General features: G+C 46.0%; 1 protein-coding gene across 1 annotated transcript in view; it reads right to left on the bottom strand.

The window, feature by feature from the left end:
• The window catches only part of LOC148450938 (uncharacterized), a 53489-nt gene that overhangs the window by 6868 nt on the left and 26486 nt on the right, over positions 1 to 20135 (bottom strand). The window contains exons 5-12 of the mRNA XM_088462497.1: positions 19559 to 19591; positions 18168 to 18200; positions 14164 to 14196; positions 11356 to 11388; positions 11074 to 11204; positions 10498 to 10779; positions 3790 to 3927; positions 1711 to 1870 (exon numbers count right to left, since the gene is read on the bottom strand). Coding sequence (XP_088318623.1) covers positions 1711 to 1870; positions 3790 to 3927; positions 10498 to 10779; positions 11074 to 11204; positions 11356 to 11388; positions 14164 to 14196; positions 18168 to 18200; positions 19559 to 19591 — 843 coding nt within the window. The remainder of the gene's footprint in view (positions 1 to 1710; positions 1871 to 3789; positions 3928 to 10497; positions 10780 to 11073; positions 11205 to 11355; positions 11389 to 14163; positions 14197 to 18167; positions 18201 to 19558; positions 19592 to 20135) is intronic.

Raw genomic sequence — 20135 nt, 5'->3', positions numbered from 1 at the left:
GAAATGTCATTCTTGGCCAAAGTAAGCTAATTATTTTTGCCTAAGTTGTTACAAGAGGAGGTGTCCAAGGGGTTCTGAACTAAGGGCCTGATTCAGAGCCGGACGCTCTGAACGAATCAGGGCGTTTTTTGTTTTGTTTTTTGCGCGTCCTCCTGGACGCTCGCATAGCTGTGGGTACCACCCACAGCTTATGCGAGCATCCATGATGATGGTCGCGATGGTCAAGACCATCTGGCTTGCGACGAGACCCTTGTGGTAGGGTCTCGTCTGCCGCAAGCCCTGGAGTGATTTTGGCTCTATCAGAGCCAAAAACACTCCCACTGACATCACTAGTGATGTCAGTGGGGCCGGCCCCAGACGGTAGGCGTTCCCATGGGAACTCCTCCGTCTGGGTAGCAACGCCCTCGGCACGCCCACCAAAGGGGGCGTGCTGTCACTCACCATCGACAGCACGCCCCCTTTGGTGCGAGATCCATAACGACTGCTTGGCCGTCGCTATGCGGGTCTCTCACATGCGCACGATGGAGCTCCCTCCGTCGTGCGCATGCACACTAGGGCACCATCGACCCGCTTGCGAGCGCTCAGCGCTCACGTTCGGCTCTGAATCAGGCCCTAAGTCCCCACATTTTTAAGCAAAAATAGTAATTTTGCACCTGCTCTGAGATGATGAAAACAGTTTGTTGTTTTTTTGTCTATGGAGAATTCGCACGTAAGAAGACTTTGACCATAGAATTGCACGTGCAAATTTTTTTGGGCAAACCATGGCTTTTCGCGGCTAATTGAAACCAGCCCTATATCCCAATTTTCTATTTAATATATTTATTCTAGCGCTGGCATTGTTTGTTCAAGTCCAGTGAATAACCTGTAAAACAGGTAGAGGTTACAAAATTATAGTTTAGATTATAAAACACTGAAAAACAATGGAAATGTCAGAGTTAATGGGCTGAGAAGGTACGGCTGTCCTCAGGGGCGCCGAGAGGGGGTGGGAGCGGGTACAGATTACCCGGGCTTCCTGAGGGGCCCGGTGAGACTGCTTGTGGCTACTGAGCAGCAGTCTCCTACGCCTGTGCGGGGGAGCGGTCACACTGATCGCGCCCCCCCTGGCTTTGCGCCGAGCTGAGGGGGCTCAGGCGCTGCAAATCTTTTTTTTGTTTGTTTTTTTGGCAAGGGGGCGTGGCCACGCCTCCCGCGGTTAGGCCACGCCCCCTATTTACCCGGGACCGCTGCGGCTCTTGGCGGGCCTGGCTGTCCTACAGCAATGCCTGGGAAACGAGGCACCGCCAGTGGGCTACAGACAGATGGAAGAAGGTCTAATGGATGATTCATCTAAACACAAAATCTTTGGCTCATCATATAGGGCCGTTGAGTGATCTAAATCATTGTTCCCCAGTGTGTGGAATTTATTAACTTGTTGGTGGCTTTTGTAAGTTGTGACTTAGTAAATAAACCCGTGACACCAACGGTCAAACATGGAGGAGTAAGTGTGATGGTCTGCGGCCCTCTGCTAGATCTCAAATTGGCGACTTGCACAAAGTGATTGGTACATTGATCCAAAAAGGCTATCATAGCATTGTGCAGCGCCAGGTGATACTCATTTTGTTATAATGATTAACCCGTATGATTTTTTTGTTTAATGTCCGATCATTTACTTGTTCTATACTTTGATTTCAGTGATACATGTAACTGTTTCTATATATAACTTATGAATACCTTGGAAACTGCAGCCTCCAAGAACCTTAAAGTTGTCGACTTCAAAAACCCATCGTCCAGGGTAGTCGACATTGGATGTAGATTTAATTTTCAAAACCTCATCAGTTCTGGATCCAGGAATATTGAAGTAGTGACTGTCATCTCCGCTGTTAAATCCAGCCTGCCAACGTGACAACATCATATCCATTGATACGTAGCTGTACTTCAAACTCATCTTGAAATCTACAATGTGAGACTCTACAACAGGGTATCTGGCACAAATCACCCCCCTATCCCCCCCATCCGAAATCCCTGAAATCACCAGAAGCAATGTTGGGAATATATGATTTGTAACGTCATGTAACGCTGGCACAGTGTCTAATGCGACTTCCCAATTACAGTATGTACCAAACATAAACTCTTGTTAATATTGAGGAAGAGAATTTTATAATTGTGAAACTAAATTTGTTTATGTTGTACTAAAAAATGATAGTGTCAATGTTAGTATACAGGGTGATTCACTCGTTATTGGCCCCAAAGTTTTTTTCATAACTTTTTAAGTAATTGATGTAATTTAGTGAAATGTGACAATTCCTTGGTCTATGAGAAACCTGAGCAAGTGTTCACAGAATAACAGCCGGTATATGGTATGTGAGATGGTACAGTATGTGGTATGACAGCCGATATATGGTATGAGAGATGGTACAGTATGTGGTATGACAGCCGGTATATGGTATGTGAGATGGTACAGTATGCGGTATGACAGCCGGTGTATGGTATGAGAGATGGTACAGTATACGGTATGACAGCCGGTGTATGGTATGTGAGATGGCACAGTACACGGAATGACAGCCGGTATATGGTATGAGATGGTACCGTATGCGGTATGACAGCCGGTATATGGTATGAGATGGTACAGTATGCGGTATGACAGCCGGTATAGTGTACGAGAGATGGTACAGTATGCGGTATGACAGCTGGTATATGGTATGTGAGATGGTACAGTATACGGTATGACAGCCGGTATATGGTATGAGAGATGGTACAGTATGTGGTATGACAGCTGATATATGGTATGAGAGATGGTACAGTATGCAGTATGACAGCCGGTATATGGTATGAGAGATGGTACAGTATGCGGTATGACAGCCGGTATATGGTATGAGAGATGGTACAGTATACGGTAAGACAGCCGGTATATGGTATGAGAGATGGTACAGTATACGGTAAGACAGCCAGGATATGGTATGAGAGATGGTACAGTATACGGTAAGACAGCCGGTATATGGTATGAGAGATGGTACAGTATACGGTAAGACAGCCGGTATATGGTATGAGAGATGTTACCGTATGCGGTAAGACAGCCGGTATATGGTATGAGAGATGTTACCGTATGCGGTATGACAGCCGGTATATGGTATGAGAGATGGTACAGTATGCGGTATGACAGCCGGTATATGGTATGAGAGATGGTACAGTATACGGTATGACAGCCGGTGTATGGTATGTGAGATGGCACAGTACACGGAATGACAGCCGGTATATGGTATGAGATGGTACCGTATGCGGTATGACAGCCGGTATATGGTATGAGATGGTACAGTATGCGGTATGACAGCCGGTATAGTGTACGAGAGATGGTACAGTATGCGGTATGACAGCTGGTATATGGTATGTGAGATGGTACAGTATACGGTATGACAGCCGGTATATGGTATGAGAGATGGTACAGTATGCGGTATGACAGCCGGTATATGGTATGAGAGATGGTACAGTATACGGTAAGACAGCCGGTATATGGTATGAGAGATGGTACAGTATACGGTAAGACAGCCAGGATATGGTATGAGAGATGGTACAGTATACGGTAAGACAGCCGGTATATGGTATGAGAGATGGTACAGTATACGGTAAGACAGCCGGTATATGGTATGAGAGATGGTACAGTATGCGGTAAGACAGCCGGTATATGGTATGAGAGATGTTACCGTATGCGGTATGACAGCCGGTATATGGTATGAGAGATGGTACAGTATGCGGTATGACAGCCGGTATATGGTATGAGAGATGGAATTTAAATATATAAGGTATGAAAGATACCTGAGCAGGGGTGCCGCCCAAACCAGTCATAGGATTTCCATCGCTGGCGGTTCCAGTTGTCCACTGGATATCACCATAATTTAAGATGGTGAAGTAATGGTACCCATCAGTAGTGAGGACAGCCTGGAACGTGTTCACCTGGGTAACCACACACAAAAATTATATATATTAGCTAAAATAACTCCAGAAGCTCTCTCATGTTTCACCAATATTCATATAAACCTGACTGATAACCAGACGTTTCTATGGCCCCAAAGGTGACTGATGCCGGCTGTAATTGCTTCACCATTGTGTGCAGGGAACCAAATGTGTCTATATCCTATGTAATGTATATATTCTATGTAATGTATAAATGCTATGTAATGTATATATTCTATGTTATGTATATATGCTATGTAATGTATAAATGCTATGTATGTATATATCCTATGTACTGTATATATTCTATAATGTATATATTCTATGTAATGTAAAAATGCTATGTAATGTATATAATGTATATATCCTATGTACTGTATATATTCTATGTACTGTATATATTCTATGTAATGTATAAATGCTATGTAATGTATATATCCTATATAATATATATGCTATGTAATGTATATATCCTATGTAATGTATATAAGCTATGTAATGTATATACTGTAAATATCCTATGTAATGTATATATGCTATGTATTGTATATCTTCTATGTAATGTATATACATTCTGTACTGTATATATGCTATGCAATGTACATATTCTATGTATGTATATATCCTATGTACTGTATATATTCTATGTAATGTATATACCCTATGTAATGTATATATTCTATGGTACACATCTCTGTAGCTGTACTGCCCCCATCCGTATGTCTTTGTGGTCTATGCATCATTATTATCAGCGCACACTTACACCATCCTTATATTAGGGTCAGTAGTACTAATTAGGGGTGCGCACAACTCTCTCTAGCCCTCAGTTTCATCCATGCCAGCTCACTAGCAGTAACCTGATGCCCAATGTCAGTATTAGGTCACATATAGGCCCAGCTTCATCCATTCCCCCTCACTAGCAGCAACCTGATGCCCAATGTCAGTATTAGGTCACATAGAGGCCCAGCTTCATCCGTGACCCCTCACTAGCAGCTACCTGATGCCCAATGTCAGTATTAGGTCACATATAGGCCCAGCTTCATCCATTCCCCCTCACTAGCAGCAACCTGATGCCCAATGTCAGTATTAGGTCATACATAGACCCAGCTTCATCCATTCCCCCTCACTAGCAGCAACCTGATGCCCAATGTCAGTATTAGGTCACATAGAGGCCCAGCTTCATCCGTGACCCCTCACTAGCAGCTACCTGATGCCCAATGTCAGTATTAGGTCACATATACGCCCAGATTCATCCATGCTCCCTCACTAGCAGTAACCTGATGCCCAATGTCAGTATTAGGTCACATATACGCCCAGATTCATCCATGCTCCCTCACTAGCAGTAACCTGATGCCCAATGTCAGTATTAGGTCACATATACGCCCAGATTCATCCATGCTTCCTCACTAGCAGCAACCTGATGCACAATGTCAGTATTAGGTCACATATAGGCCCAGCTTCATCCATGCCCCCTCACTAGCAGCAACCTGATGCCCAATGTCAGTATTAGGTCACATAGAGGCCCAGCTTCATCCGTGACCCCTCACTAGCAGCTACCTGATGCCCAATGTCAGTATTAGGTCACATATAGGCCCAGCTTCATCCATTCCCCCTCACTAGCAGCAACCTGATGCCCAATGTCAGTATTAGGTCATACATAGACCCAGCTTCATCCATTCCCCCTCACTAGCAGCAACCTGATGCCCAATGTCAGTATTAGGTCACATAGAGGCCCAGCTTCATCCGTGACCCCTCACTAGCAGCTACCTGATGCCCAATGTCAGAATTAGGTCACATAGAGGCCCAGTTTCATCCATGCCCCCTCACTAGCAGTAACCTGATGCCCAATGTCAGTATTAGGTCATACATAGACCCAGCTTCATCCATGCCCCCTCACTAGCAGCAGCCTGATGCCCGATGTCAGTATTAGGTTACGTATAGGCCCAGATTCATCTATGCTCCATCATTAGCAGTAACCTGAGGCCCAATGTCAGTATTAGGTCACATATAGGCCCAGCTTCATCCATACCCCCTCACTAGCAGTAACCTGATGCCCAATGTCAGTATTAGGTCACATATACGCCCAGATTCATCCATGCTCCCTCACTAGCAGTAACCTGATGCCCAATGTCAGTATTAGGTCACATATACGCCCAGATTCATCCATGCTCCCTCACTAGCAGTAACCTGATGCACAATGTCAGTATTAGGTCACATATATGCCCAGCTTCATCCATGCCCCCTCACTAGCAGCAACCTGATGCCCAATGTCAGTATTAGGTCACATATAGGCCCAGCTTCATCCATTCCCCCTCACTAGCAGCAACCTGATGCCCAATGTCAGTATTAGGTTACGTATAGGCCCAGATTCATCCATGCCCCCTCACTAGCAGTAACCTGATGCCCAATGTCAGTATTAGGTCACATATAGGCCCAGCTTCATCCATGCCCCCTCACTAGCAGCAACCTGATGCCCGACGTCAGTATTAGGTTACATAGAGGCCCAGATTCATCTATGCTCCATCACTAGCAGTAACCTGATACCCAATGTCAGTATTAGGTCACGTAGAGGCCCAGCTTCATCCATGCCCCCTCACTAGCAGTAACCTGATGCCCAATGTCAGTATTAGGTCACATATATGCCCAGTTTCATCCATGCCCCCTCACTAGCAGTAACCTGATGCCCAATGTCAGTATTAGGTCACATATAGGCCCAGCTTCATCCATGCCCCCTCACTAGCAGTAACCTGATGCCCAATGTCAGTATTAGGTCATACATAGACCCAGCTTCATCCATGCCCCCTCACTAGCAGTAACCTGATGCCCAATGTCAGTATTAGGTCACATATATGCCCAGTTTCATCCATGCCCCCTCACTAGCAGCAACCTGATGCCCAATGTCAGTATTAGGTCACATATAGGCCCAGCTTCATCCATGCCCCCTCACTAGCAGTAACCTGATGCCCAATGTCAGTATTAGGTCACATATAGGCCCAGCTTCATCCATTCCCCCTCACTAGCAGTAACCTGATGCCCAATGTCAGTATTAGGTCACATATAGGCCCAGCTTCATCCATTCCCCCTCACTAGCAGTAACCTGATGCCCAATGTCAGTATTAGGTCATACATAGACCCAGCTTCATCCATGCCCCCTCACTAGCAGTAACCTGATGCCCAATGTCAGTATTAGGTCACATATATGCCCAGTTTCATCCATGCCCCCTCACTAGCAGCAACCTGATGCCCAATGTCAGTATTAGGTCACATATAGGCCCAGCTTCATCCCTGCCCCCTCACTAGCAGTAACCTGATGCCCAATGTCAGTATTAGGTCACATATAGGCCCAGGTTCATCCATTCCCCCTCACTAGCAGTAACCTGATGCCCAATGTCAGTATTAGGTCACATATAGGCCCAGCTTCATCCATTCCCCCTCACTAGCAGTAACTTGATGCCCAATGTCAATATTAGGTCACATATATGCCCAGATTCAGGGACAGTGTAATATTCCGAACAGTAACACAACAGCTGTGATATACATTCATATCAGCTAATTATTGCTTTAAGCCAAAGGACACTATGGGTAACATGCTGAGTTTTGCCAGCCCCCAGTTCTCGCTGTGTTTAGTCCTAGAAATTAAAACAGCAATAATATTAATAACACCACAGTGTGAATAATGATTATGCTGCTGCTCTATGATAGTTCTATAGGATTGTGGATATTCTATATGACTGTGAGTAATCCATTCTTACACTAAGATCTACAGTATATTAACTTTGGATACATTGGTTCCCCCTAATTAAGAGCGGAAGTCATACTACTATGTAGTGTTTTTATATATATATATATATATATATATATATATATATATATATATATATATATATATATATAAATAATGTGCGTAATGCAAACATTCATTGCTCTTGTAATATTTATGGCGTGTGGAGTATATATATGTATATATTAATATAAATTGAACTCTGTTTTTATTTATTATTAAAAAAATGCTATATACTTTCAATATTCACAAGTAATCATTGCAGTGTTTAATCTGTGATGTGAAAATGTTCTTTTATCTATGTTACAGTGATATCGTCTGCACTGAGAGTGTGTATTATATCTATAAGTTATATCCCCGGCATTTAGGAGAAGTCTGTCACAGAGGTGAAAGACGTCCCCGGGGGAAGTTGACGCTGCCCGTGTGCACACTGTCGCTTCCGCTGCCGGCCGGGGGCTGCGGGGGAGAGATAGAAAGATCTCTCTGCTGCTCCTGGAGCCCCCATAGGCTTACAGCAGTGTAAACTACCCGGACTAAACTCCAAAACGCAAAGCTTTAGCACGTAGGGATCAGATTGTAATCCCCATTGATAATCATGGAGGCTGCGATCTGATGTGTTAATTAGCACTTTGCCTGAGTTTTCTGTGACGTTTCCAGCATTGAGCTTTTAGTACATAGGAGCAATACATATAATTATGCAGAAACTACAGTTTCTGCATAATATTATGTAAAAAAGGACTTGATACATAGACCCCTTAGTTATTACTGAGGAGGATATGTACTAAGCATGGCTTCCATGATGCGGTACATCCCACCTGACTTCACGCACATACTAAGGATTTCACAAAGAACAGCTCTCTTGATAAGAGCCGTCCTTTGCGATGCTGCCGGGCAGAGGGACTTTCAGGTTGAACGCCCAGAATGCGCAGAAGGCCGCGGGGGCTCATGGGAGGGATCCGATCGGATCCCTCCCAGCCAGGAGCGTCACGTTAAGAAGCCCATAGGCTTCTATCAGGGGCGTCTTAAGAGAGGAGGGGCCCGTGTGCATTCCCCGTGCGGGGCCCCCTTCTCTCTTCCCGGTGGCTGGGAGCTGACTGATGCCGCTGGCCAGCTACCGCAGCCTTAGTAGACTCCGGGCACTAGAGTGTGTCCGGGGTCTACTGTGCATGTGCAGAACACGGGAAAAATGGCCACGGCAGCCATTTTCCAGTGTTCTGAGCAGCGCTGACACCCGATGTGGGACCACGAACAGGTAAGTTTAAAAATATATGGGTGCAGTGTGTGCGGTGCGGGGCCCCCCTGGACCCGGGGGCCCGTGTGCTCCGCACACACTGCACCCATTATAGATACGCCACTGGCTTCTATTGGTTAACGCCACCTGAAGGTGGGGTTACCTAGTGATATGAAGCATTCTGCTGCTTAGTACATACGGGGAATGCGGTAAAACCCCCGAAAAAGACATTTTTGGGGGTTTTACCGCATTTTCCCCTTTAGTACATCTCCCCCTGAATGTTCTAATTATGTGATAATAAAAGTAATTGTAGATTATATACACCGGACTCCATTATTTGTGCAGCCACTAGTCAGCGCACCCTGAAAATTTCTCTGCCATGCTATAATAGACCCCCCTTTCTCAGGACCTGTCCCTGCACTGATAAACAATAGCAGCGCCCTATCAGGACAGCAGTGCCCCCTGTGCTGCACTGCCGCCCCTCACACTCCCCACCGCCCACCTCCCCATGAGCGCTTACCTTTTTTCGCCAGGGGGTGGGTGGAGGGCGGGGGTCCTCTTCGGCATCACTCTGCAAGCGCCAAGCAACACTGCAGGAGGTCTCTCTACTGACCTCCAGAGCTGGACAGTTAGCGGCCGGTGACCTGGGAGGCTTCCGCCCTGTGCGGAGGCACCGGCCGCACCACCCTCCCTACGGCCCTGGATAATAGCTGCTATCTCAGACATGTTTGGATTGGCGCTAATAGACATATTGGTTGTTACTGCAGACGCGGCCATGGCTCTGCGTCATTACATTAATGCAGGTACAACGTCCTTCCCCAATCCTGCCAGGACTGAGGTGCCCACTGTCAGTACCCGTACACACTGGCATGCCACTTGGCATTAGACCATAGGAACTTGTGCCAGCCCTATGAGAGGTGCAGGTTCTTTGTCTGAGTGTGGCTTCCTATGTGAGCGATTGTGCGCCTCTGTGCGCAACCTATTCAGTGACACGCCCACAACACACCGATAAGATGCAACATCTCTGTGTGTCTGTTTAGCCACGCCCCCTGTTACCTCCCAGTTACCGTCCAGGAACGCCCCTCACTTTTACGCTAACCTGCGGACTAAATCTGCACTGCGACTGTACGTATAAAATCGTGAGGCACGCGCAGGGTGACTCAGACACTTGTGCAACTGACAAAACATTGGCCGTTTGTGTGGCTATCAGACTGGCGCCTGACTGGGAATCTGGCCGCATGTGCCCACGGTCCTCACAACTCATACACAGCTGTCCCACCCTCGCCCAGGCTCTAAGGAAAACAAATAGATTCCGGCCCCTCTGCCGGCAACTTAACCAAAAGAGTTCTGCACCCAGGAACGGACGGTGAAAGTCTGGGAACTTTGTACCCTGAGTGTCTCTCGTAGACGAGCTGAACATAGCGGCTGCATTTATTATTTTATTTTGAAGTCTAAATGTATTTTATAATATCCCATCAAAACAAAACACCAGCGTTTAAGCCTAATCCTTAGTATATTGCAGATAACATTGATGGTGATGAGATCGGACATTACTGACCTTTGTAGATGCTGAACCATAATAGGCCACTTTGTCCCAGGTGGCGATAAATGCCCATGTCGCTACGTAATGTTTGAGTGGCAGGTGCTTCGCCATATCCCGTGTTATCTTCTGCAGTATAGCAGGGTCTATGGTCTCCCTATAGTACACAGAACCACCCAAGTCATTATCCACGTCTCCCCAGAAAGGGGTAACGAACGTCTCCCCGTGTGTAAGAGGGAACGCGTCGGGGGTGTACTGTGACACTGCGCTGCTGAATGAAATCACCCCATTGTTGTTCACCTAGAGACAGAGAGAAGGTGACACCAAAGTAGTTTTAGTTTTCTATTGATAAACCTATAAGACGCATATTGATGGTGTCATTTAGATAACTCAGAGAAATATGGCAGTGTGCAGTGAGAAACAAATATTTCTACAACACGTCATTGTTCTAGCTCAGTATACAGATTTCTTGTGGCTAAAAACACAGTATCACGGCCTCCAATCTATATTCCTGGGGTGATTGTCTTTTTCTTTTATATGATGAAAAACACTTAATGTAACTGAACAAAGGTGAAGGTGATGGGTCCTACTTACATAGAGAGCTTTATATTCCTTCCCAAAGAATTTAAAGGTAATAGAGAGGGGGACTTCACCGGATGTGCCGTCATCTTCTACTGGGGTCATTTTGTCACCCTGAGCTGGTCCATATGGATAGAGAAGGTCATCTAGAGGGTGGGAAAGAGGAAATAACTCAGCAGGAGGAGATCTGTGAGCGAGATGCCATATACTCATATACTCATATATACTCATGTACTCATATACTCATGAACTCATGTATACTCATATATACTCATGTACTCATGTATGTGCACCTACCGGTACTGTCACCTGCGTACTGCTGGGCCGCATCTATTGTAAAAAAGTAAACAGTTTTCTTTAGTTTGTTAGTAATTGCTGTTGTAAATAATAGAAAGTCAGAGAAAAGCAGGGAATGCAGTAAAGAAACGCTATTACGCCAGAAGAGCCCATTGTCACACAAATATACTTGTATTCCCAAGTATGGCATTACAGGTATCTTGGTCTACAAAAATCTTATGTTTAAAAATCACAGAGGGCATGACGCATCCCACCACTCATCCCATGCATGTAACACATCCCACCACTCATCACATGCATGTAACGCATCCCACCACTCATCACATGCATGTAACGCATCCCACCTCTCATCACATGCATGTAACGCATCCCACCTCTCATCGCATGCATGTAACGCATCCCACCTCTCATTGCATGCATGTAACGCATCCGGCCACTCATCGCATGCATGTAACGCATCCCACCACTCATTGCATGCATGTAACGCATCCCACCACTCATTGCATGCATGTAATGCATCCCACCACTCATCGCATGCATGTGACGCATCCCACCACTCATCCCATGCATGTAACACATCCCACCACTCATCACATGCATGTAATGCTTCCCGCCACTCATCGCATGCATGTGACGCATCCCACCACTCATCACATGCATGTGACGCATTACACCACTCTTCCCATGTATGTAACGCATCCCACCACTCATCACATGCATGTAACGCATCCGGCCACTCATCGCATGCATGTAACGCATCCCACCACTCATTGCATGCATGTAACGCATCCCACCACTCATTGCATGCATGTAATGCATCCCACTACTCATCGCATGCATGTAATGCATCCCACCACTCATCACATGCATGTGACGCATCCCACCACTCATCCCATGCATGTAACACATCCCACCACTCATCACATGCATGTAATGCTTCCTGCCACTCATCACATGCATGTGACGCATCCCGCCACTCATCACATGCATGTAACACATCCCACCACTCATCACATGCATGTAATGCTTCCCGCCACTCATCGCATGCATGTGACGCATCCCGCCACTCATCACATGCATGTGACGCATTACACCACTCTTCCCATGCATGTAACATCCCACCACTCATCACATGCATGTGATGCATCCCGCCACTGATCGCATGCATGTAACGCATCCCGCCTCTGATTGCATGCTTGTGACACATCCCACCACTCATCCCATGCATGTAATGCATCCCGCCACTGATTGCATGCTTGTGACGCATCCTGACACTCATCGCATGCATGTGACGCATCCCACCACTCATCCCATGCATGTAACACATCCCACCACTCATCACATGCATGTGATGCATCCCGCCACTGATCGCATGCATGTAACGCATCCCGCCTCTGATTGCATGCTTGTGACACATCCCATCACTCATTTCATGTGACACATCTTGCCACTCATCGCGTGCATGTGACACATCCCACCACTCATCCCATGCATGTAATGCATCCCGCCTCTCATCGCATGCTTGTGACACATCCTGCCACTCATCGCATGAATGTAACGCATCCCGCCACTCATTGCATGCTTGTGACACATCACGCCACTCATCCCATGCATGTAACGCATCTCAGCACTCATCACATGCATGTAATGCATCCCGCCTCTCTTCCCATGCATGTAACACATCCCACCACTCATCACATGCATGTAATGCATCCCGCCACTGATTGCATGCTTGTGACGCATCCTGACACTCATCGCATGCAAGTAACGCATCCTGCCACTCATTTCATGTGATGTATCTTGCCACTCATCGCGTGCATGTGACACATCCCACCACTCATCCCATGCATGTAATGCATCCCGCCTCTCATCGCGTGCATGTGACACATCCCACCACTCATCCCATGCATGTAATGCATCCCACCTCACATCGCATGAATGTAACGCATCCCGCCACTCATTGCATGCTTGTGACACATCCTGCCACTCATCGCATGAATGTAACGCATCCCGACACTCATCCCATGCATGTAACGCATCTCACTGATCGAATGTAACGATCGAATGTAACGCATCCCGCCTCTGATTGCATGCATGTGACACATCCCACCACTCATCCCATGCATGTAACGCATCTCACTGATCGAATGTTACTGATCGAATGTAACGCATCCCGCCTCTGATTGCATGCATGTGACACATCCCACCACTCATCCCATGCATGTAATGCATCCCGCCACTGATTGCATGCTTGTGACGCATCCTGACACTCATCGCATGCAAGTAACGCATCCTGCCACTCATTTCATGTGATGCATCTTGCCACTCATCGCGTGCATGTGACACATCCCACCACTCATCCCATGCATGTAATGCATCCCGCCTCTCATCGCATGCTTGTGACACATCCTGCCAGTCATCGCATGAATGTAACGCATCCCGCCACTCATTGCATGCTTGTGACACATCCTGCCACTCATCGCATGAATGTAACGCATCCCGCCACTCATCCCATGCATGTAACGCATCTCAGCACTCATCACATGCATGTGACACATCCCGCCACTCATTGCATGTAGGTGTCAGCAACTTGTGTACGTCTATGCAGTTCTGTCCTCTGCTGTATCAGCCTCTAGGTCAGAATAACAGTAAAACACTAGATAGGATCCCGACAATTCATAAATAATAAGAAAGAAACAAGTGTGTCTACTGTATGTTCTACTGGGGTCATTGCGTCACCCTGGGCCAGGCCACACAGATAAGGATGTTCTACACATTAGTACAAAGGCAGAATTTTCTTGTACTTACCGTTCTCTTCATTTGCGTCCTGCTGGACGGGTTCTATTGAAGATATTAAACATTTCAGTTTAGTTTGTTAGTAAGTATGTATGGATGACATTATACTGCATGACCCATAGAACACTATTAGACCAGCATAGCACGTTGTCACAAATGTTACCTTTATTCACAATATGACATTGGGCAGCGCACATCTCATGGCACTATGCCCATAGAGTAACTAAATATGCCCATACACTGGCCAGTGAGGGCCTCCTCTACATGGACATCTGGTGGTTCCATCACATGCGAGTTCCTCTGACTATGGAAGCCATGCTGGTGGAGATCTGTCTGTTTATCACACCGATCAACAGACTTTAGCTGTTATAGGGGCATAGAAATTGAAAGAAGGGTCTCTGCACCTCCAGACGGGGGACCCCTATCTCTGTAGGTGCCAGGATGAGGGTGATTTAGGAAAGTAAGTTCTGTACCCCCTCACTTTTCCATTTTTTTCTCTTGCAATAGTGGGTTTGGGCCTTATTCAGAGATTGCCAGTAATGCAGCCGCCGCTCTCACAATAGCGGATGCGGGACACTCCAACATCGCCGCTACACCAGTCGCACCATCAACATTTGCTGTAATCTGGGGCCTACTAGCTCTACTCCACTCTCCAACATTAGTGTATTTGTGCAGCAGCGCTCCCAGACATGTCCCTGACACAGAGGCGTTTCTAGAGAGGAGGGGGCCTGTCTGCAATCTCCAACACGGCCCCCTCCTCTCCGTCCAGCTGCGCACTGAGCGGTGCGCGGCCAGTGCCGCATTTATAGACTCTGGGTACCAGAGTGTGCCTGGAGTCTATAGCGCATGCAGAGGTCACCGGGAAAATGTCAGTGGCGGCCATTTTCCCTGTACTGCGCATGCGCAAACGACGGGAAAATGGGCGCGGCGGCCATTTTCCAGCTGTGTTTACAGGCGCAGATACTGAGTGGCACTCTTGGGGAGGTAAGTCTTCTGGGGGCAGGGTGTGCAGTGTGGGCCTCCCCTGGACCCAGCGGCCCTTGTGCTCCGCACACCCTGCACCCATTATAAATACGCCCTTGCCCTGATACTCCCATAACACAATCTTAAAACAGCCCCCACTTTGCCATCACCTCCCAGTCTCCACCCTGATACCCCAGGAATCACAAACCCCTTCTCATGCAATAGTGATTCATGCGCAATTGTGAACAGCCTCGCTCTTATGGTTCGTGTGTGCGCAGTAAGGGTTTTCAAGACTATTCGCACAGTAGCAAATCGTAAACTGTGTAAATAGCGGCACTGCGTCCATCTTTAATTCAGGCCCCTTCTAATGCCTGGCTTCAGCTGCATATAGTCCCCACCGGTCATCTGGACTGGAGGGTAACGGGTAACACCACAACGCCCCCAGCCCTCTGTATGTAAGAGCAGCGGCCATCATGGTTATCTGTGTGCAGTTTATCTGTCAGACGTCGGGACAGGTCTCCTCTGACTAGCCCACAGCTCTGTCTACAAACCCATGATGCACTTACGGGACACTAATCCTACATGCAAATACCCTGATACCACTCCATTGCCACCCAGTAGCGCTCATTCACGCAAACGTCAAATGCGACTGAGATCCGTCCGACTCTGAATTATTTGCAATATCTATGAGTTGGGTATGGAGACAGTAACCTGCCTAGATTGCTAACAACTAGGATATCCGACACTCACTCGGAATCGTGTGCAACTGATAATCAGGCCCTTAAGCTTTATGCAGAGAATGAGTCCCACTGGCCCTCCACAGGGAAGGGATTACTAACAAACATGTGTCTGTCTGTGTGTCTGTCTGTGTGTGTGTCTGTGTGTCTGTCTATATATCTATGTATGTGTATCTATAGGTGTGTGTCTACGTGATTGTGTATCTATAGGTGTGTGTCTGTGTGTCTATATATCTATGTATGTGTAACTATAGGTGTGTGTTCTACATATGTGTGTCTATGTATGTGTATCTATAGGTGTGTGTCTACGTGATTGTGAATCTGTGTATGTGTATCTATAGGTGTGTGTGTCTATGTCTGTATCTATAGGTGTGTGTCTATGTGATTGTGAATCTGTGTATCTATAGGTGTGTGTGTCTATGTGATTGTGTATCTGTGTATCTATAGGTGTGTGTGTCTATGTGATTGTGTATCTGTGTATCTATAGGTGTGTGTGTCTATGTGATTGTGTATCTGTGTATCTATAGGTGTGTATCTGTGTATCTATAGGTGTGTGTGTCTATGTGATTGTGTATCTGTGTATCTATAGGTGTGTGTCTATGTGATTGTGTATCTGTGTATCTATAGGTGTGTGTGTCTATGTGATTGTGTATCTGTGTATCTATAGGTGTGTGTGTCTATGTGATTGTGTATCTGTGTATCTATAGGTGTGTGTGTCTATGTGATTGTGTATCTGTGTATCTATAGGTGTGTGTCTGTGTATCTATAGGTGTGTGTGTCTACGTGATTGTGAATCTGTGTATGTGTATCTATAGGTGTGTGTGTCTATGTGATTGTGTATCTGTGTATCTATAGGTGTGTGTCTGTGTATCTATAGGTGTGTGTGTCTATGTGATTGTGTATCTGTGTATCTATAGGTGTGTGTGTTTATGTGATTGTGTATCTGTGTATCTATAGGTGTGTATCTGTGTATCTATAGGTGTGTGTGTCTATGTGATTGTGTATCTGTGTATCTATAGGTGTGTGTCTGTGTATCTATAGGTGTGTGTGTCTGTGCATCTATAGGTGTGGTGTCTGTGTATCTATAGGTGTGTGTGTGCCTGTGTAAGTCTATGTGTGTGTCTGTGTGATTGTGTATCTGTGTATCTATAGGTGTGAGTGTGTATCTATAGGTGTGTGTCTGTGTATCTATAGGTGTGTGTCTACGTGATTGTGTATCTGTGCATCTATAGGTGTGTATCTGTGCATCTATAGGTGTGTGTCTGTGTATCTATAGGTGTGTGTATGTCTGTGTAAGTCTATGGGCTCTATTTACTACAATGTGCATATTGAATGCGGATTGCATTGCGAATTCAGGCAATATCACAGGGATTTACTATAAATCCCTTGCAGGGACAGAGCTTGCGATAAAGCTCTGTCCCTGCGGATCCCATCCGCACTCTAGTCGCGGTATTTTCGGAAAAAATACCGCGACTAAGAGCCCGCGCATGCGCCGACCCACCATCGCTGCTACCCCCCACGATGCTAAGCTCCGCCCCCCAGCGCTAAGCCTCGCCCCCGTGACCCCCCCTCCCTTCATTACACTTACCTGCATCCTCCTGGCCTCCGGTGATCTTCTCCGGGCATCCCGATCAGGTGATCTCCCATACCGCACTGGGACCCGATCACCTGATGACCGGGCTGCAGTGCACTGTGGGAGACCAGCTGACCGGAGAGGAGCCATCACCGGAGGCCCGATCACCGGTCCCTGGATTCAGGTAAGTAAAAAAAAATTTTTCATTTTTTTTTTTTTTACAGCAATCAGCTTGCGGTCTATTTAGACCACACAGCTGATTACTGGTACCGGCTCCCGCCTCTGCTCTCCCCGTTAGAGCAGAGTGGGAGCCCGGTAACCGGGGGAGACCCTGGATAACGCCACCTCCAGGTGACGTTATTATCACAGGGCTTCCCCCGGTATTTTTTTACAATTTATTTTTAGTAACTGTGGTCGGATCACATTTCCCATTACAGTTATGGGAAATGCGATCTGCTTTACTAAAAATAAGTGATAATTAGGGGTTGGAGTAGAATTTTACTAATTCTACTCCAGTTGCCCTGTAATAACTATAGGTGAAACTAAAATAATGTGAAAAGGGTGTGAAAACACAAAACACCCTTTTTCACTTTATTTTAGTAAAAATAATGTTAATAAATAGAGCCCTATGTGTGTGTCTGTGTATCACTATCTCTAGGTGTGTATGTGTTTGTGTGTGTGTGTGTGTCAGTGTAAGCAGCACTAGGGGGGAGATGTCATTTATTTAGTTCACTTGCACCTACCATTATCTTCATTTGCGGACTGTTGGACGTTTTCTATACAAGAAATCAAATAGTTTTGTTTAGTTTATTAGTAATTGTTATTAGAAAGTTAGTGCTTTTCATGTATGGACATCTTAATTATAAGAAAAGAAAACATGACACACAATAGCTGGTGGAAGAAGGTCCAATTTAACTTCTCACTTCCATAAAATTGGTGGCCCAGGAAAAGCAATTGCAAACATACTACTGTATTTAACCTGAACATTAGGGTGAGCATTACTGTAACTACCCTAGCGTATTGCTGGGCGCCTTTGTACCCCCCTTTGTACCCACCTACAACTCAAAGGATTGTGTTTCTCCAATCCATGGGTCTTGAAGCAAGAAACTCTTTCCTAACTTGACAGAGAACCTTCCAAATAAAACTTATGATTCATCAGTATCAAATGGGGCAGTGACATTACAAGAACTCCACTGCTTGTGCCGAGGCAGGTGACCGCTGTCTGTGCCGAGGCAGGTGACCGCTGTCTGTGCCGAGGCAGGTGACCGCTGTCTATAATGAGGCAGGTGACCGCTGTCTATAACGAGGCAGGTGACCGCTGTCTATAACGAGGCAGGTGTCTGCTGCCTATACCGATGCAGATAAAATCAGTACATGTGCACAATCACTACATAGATCCGTAAGACATATACTCCCATTGCATTGATAACATTGTACCTTAATTGTAATCCAGTTTCCAATTGCATTTTCTGCCAAAGCTAGAACCCTTTGAGAACCTAGCCTGCCACCAACCAAACAGCCTATGCCCTAACGCCAAAATGGATTACCACCATATTTGGCAACAAACAGCTATACAGCCTTAGTCAATTCTGCAGCTTTCTGTGCCCATAGCATACCCCTCCGTACTAACCACCCAACTCTATACAACTCTATATGCACCTGTTTATCCTTATAACAAACTAAACCAGTCTCCATAATAAAGATACCAGTCCAGAAAACAAAGGAGTGGCCAATGATCCAAATGTCTCATGAATCTCGCATTTTAAACAGGATGAAGATATCAGTAACATCAGGAAAACAGAAATCCCCACCCTGGCTGATCTCTTTTAATGAGTGCCCATAGAGGGGGTGAATAAAACCTTCTACTATCATCTGTCTGCTGGCTTTTCCTGTGTTGGTCTCTAGAAACTTTCCAAACCGTACTATACTGAAAGTACTTGGAGGGAGCTAGGAAATTAGCTGTGAGGCCTTCAATGCCAACTTGAGGATCTGCGAAACATGAGATGGAAATTCCTCACCAGCTGAACAGGCCAAAGGTGCTAGCTGCCGGTACCTATCAAATTGAAACCTATACAAAGCATCTGCAACCAGATTCTGGGGGGAGATGTCATTTGTTTAGTTCACTTGCACCTACCATTATCTTCATTTGCAGACTGTTGGACGGGTTCTATACAAGAAATCAAATAGTTTTGTTTAGTTTATTAGTAATTGTTATTAGAAAGTTAGTGCTTTTCAAGTATTGACATCTTAATTATAAGAAATGAAAACATGACACACAATAGCTGGTGGAAGAAGGTCCAATTTAACTTCTCACTTCCATAAAATTGGTGGCCCAGGAAAAGCAATTGCAAACATACTACTGTATTTAACCTGAACATTAGGGTGAGCATTACTGTAACTACCCTAGCGTATTGCTGGGTGCCTTTGTACCCCCCTTTGTACCCACCTACAACTCAAAGGATTGTGTTTCTCCAATCCATGGGTCTTGAAGCAAGAAACTCTTTCCTAACTTGACAGAGAACCTTCCAAATAAAACTTATGATTCATCAGTATCAAATGAGGCCGTGACATTAAAAGAACTCCACTGCTTATGCCGAGGCAGGTGACCGTCTTCACCGAGGCAGGTGTCTGCTGTCTATACCGAGGCACGTGACCACTGTCTATAATGAGGCAGGTGTCTGCTGTCTTCACCGAGGCAGGTGACCACTGTC

The sequence above is a fragment of the Taudactylus pleione genome, unplaced genomic scaffold (genome assembly GCF_031769625.1).
Source record: "Taudactylus pleione unplaced genomic scaffold, aTauple2 ptg001250l, whole genome shotgun sequence".
Lineage (NCBI taxonomy): Eukaryota > Metazoa > Chordata > Amphibia > Anura > Myobatrachidae > Taudactylus > Taudactylus pleione.
Note: the sequence above shows the minus strand (reverse complement) of the source record. Positions and strands in the feature narration are given on the sequence as shown.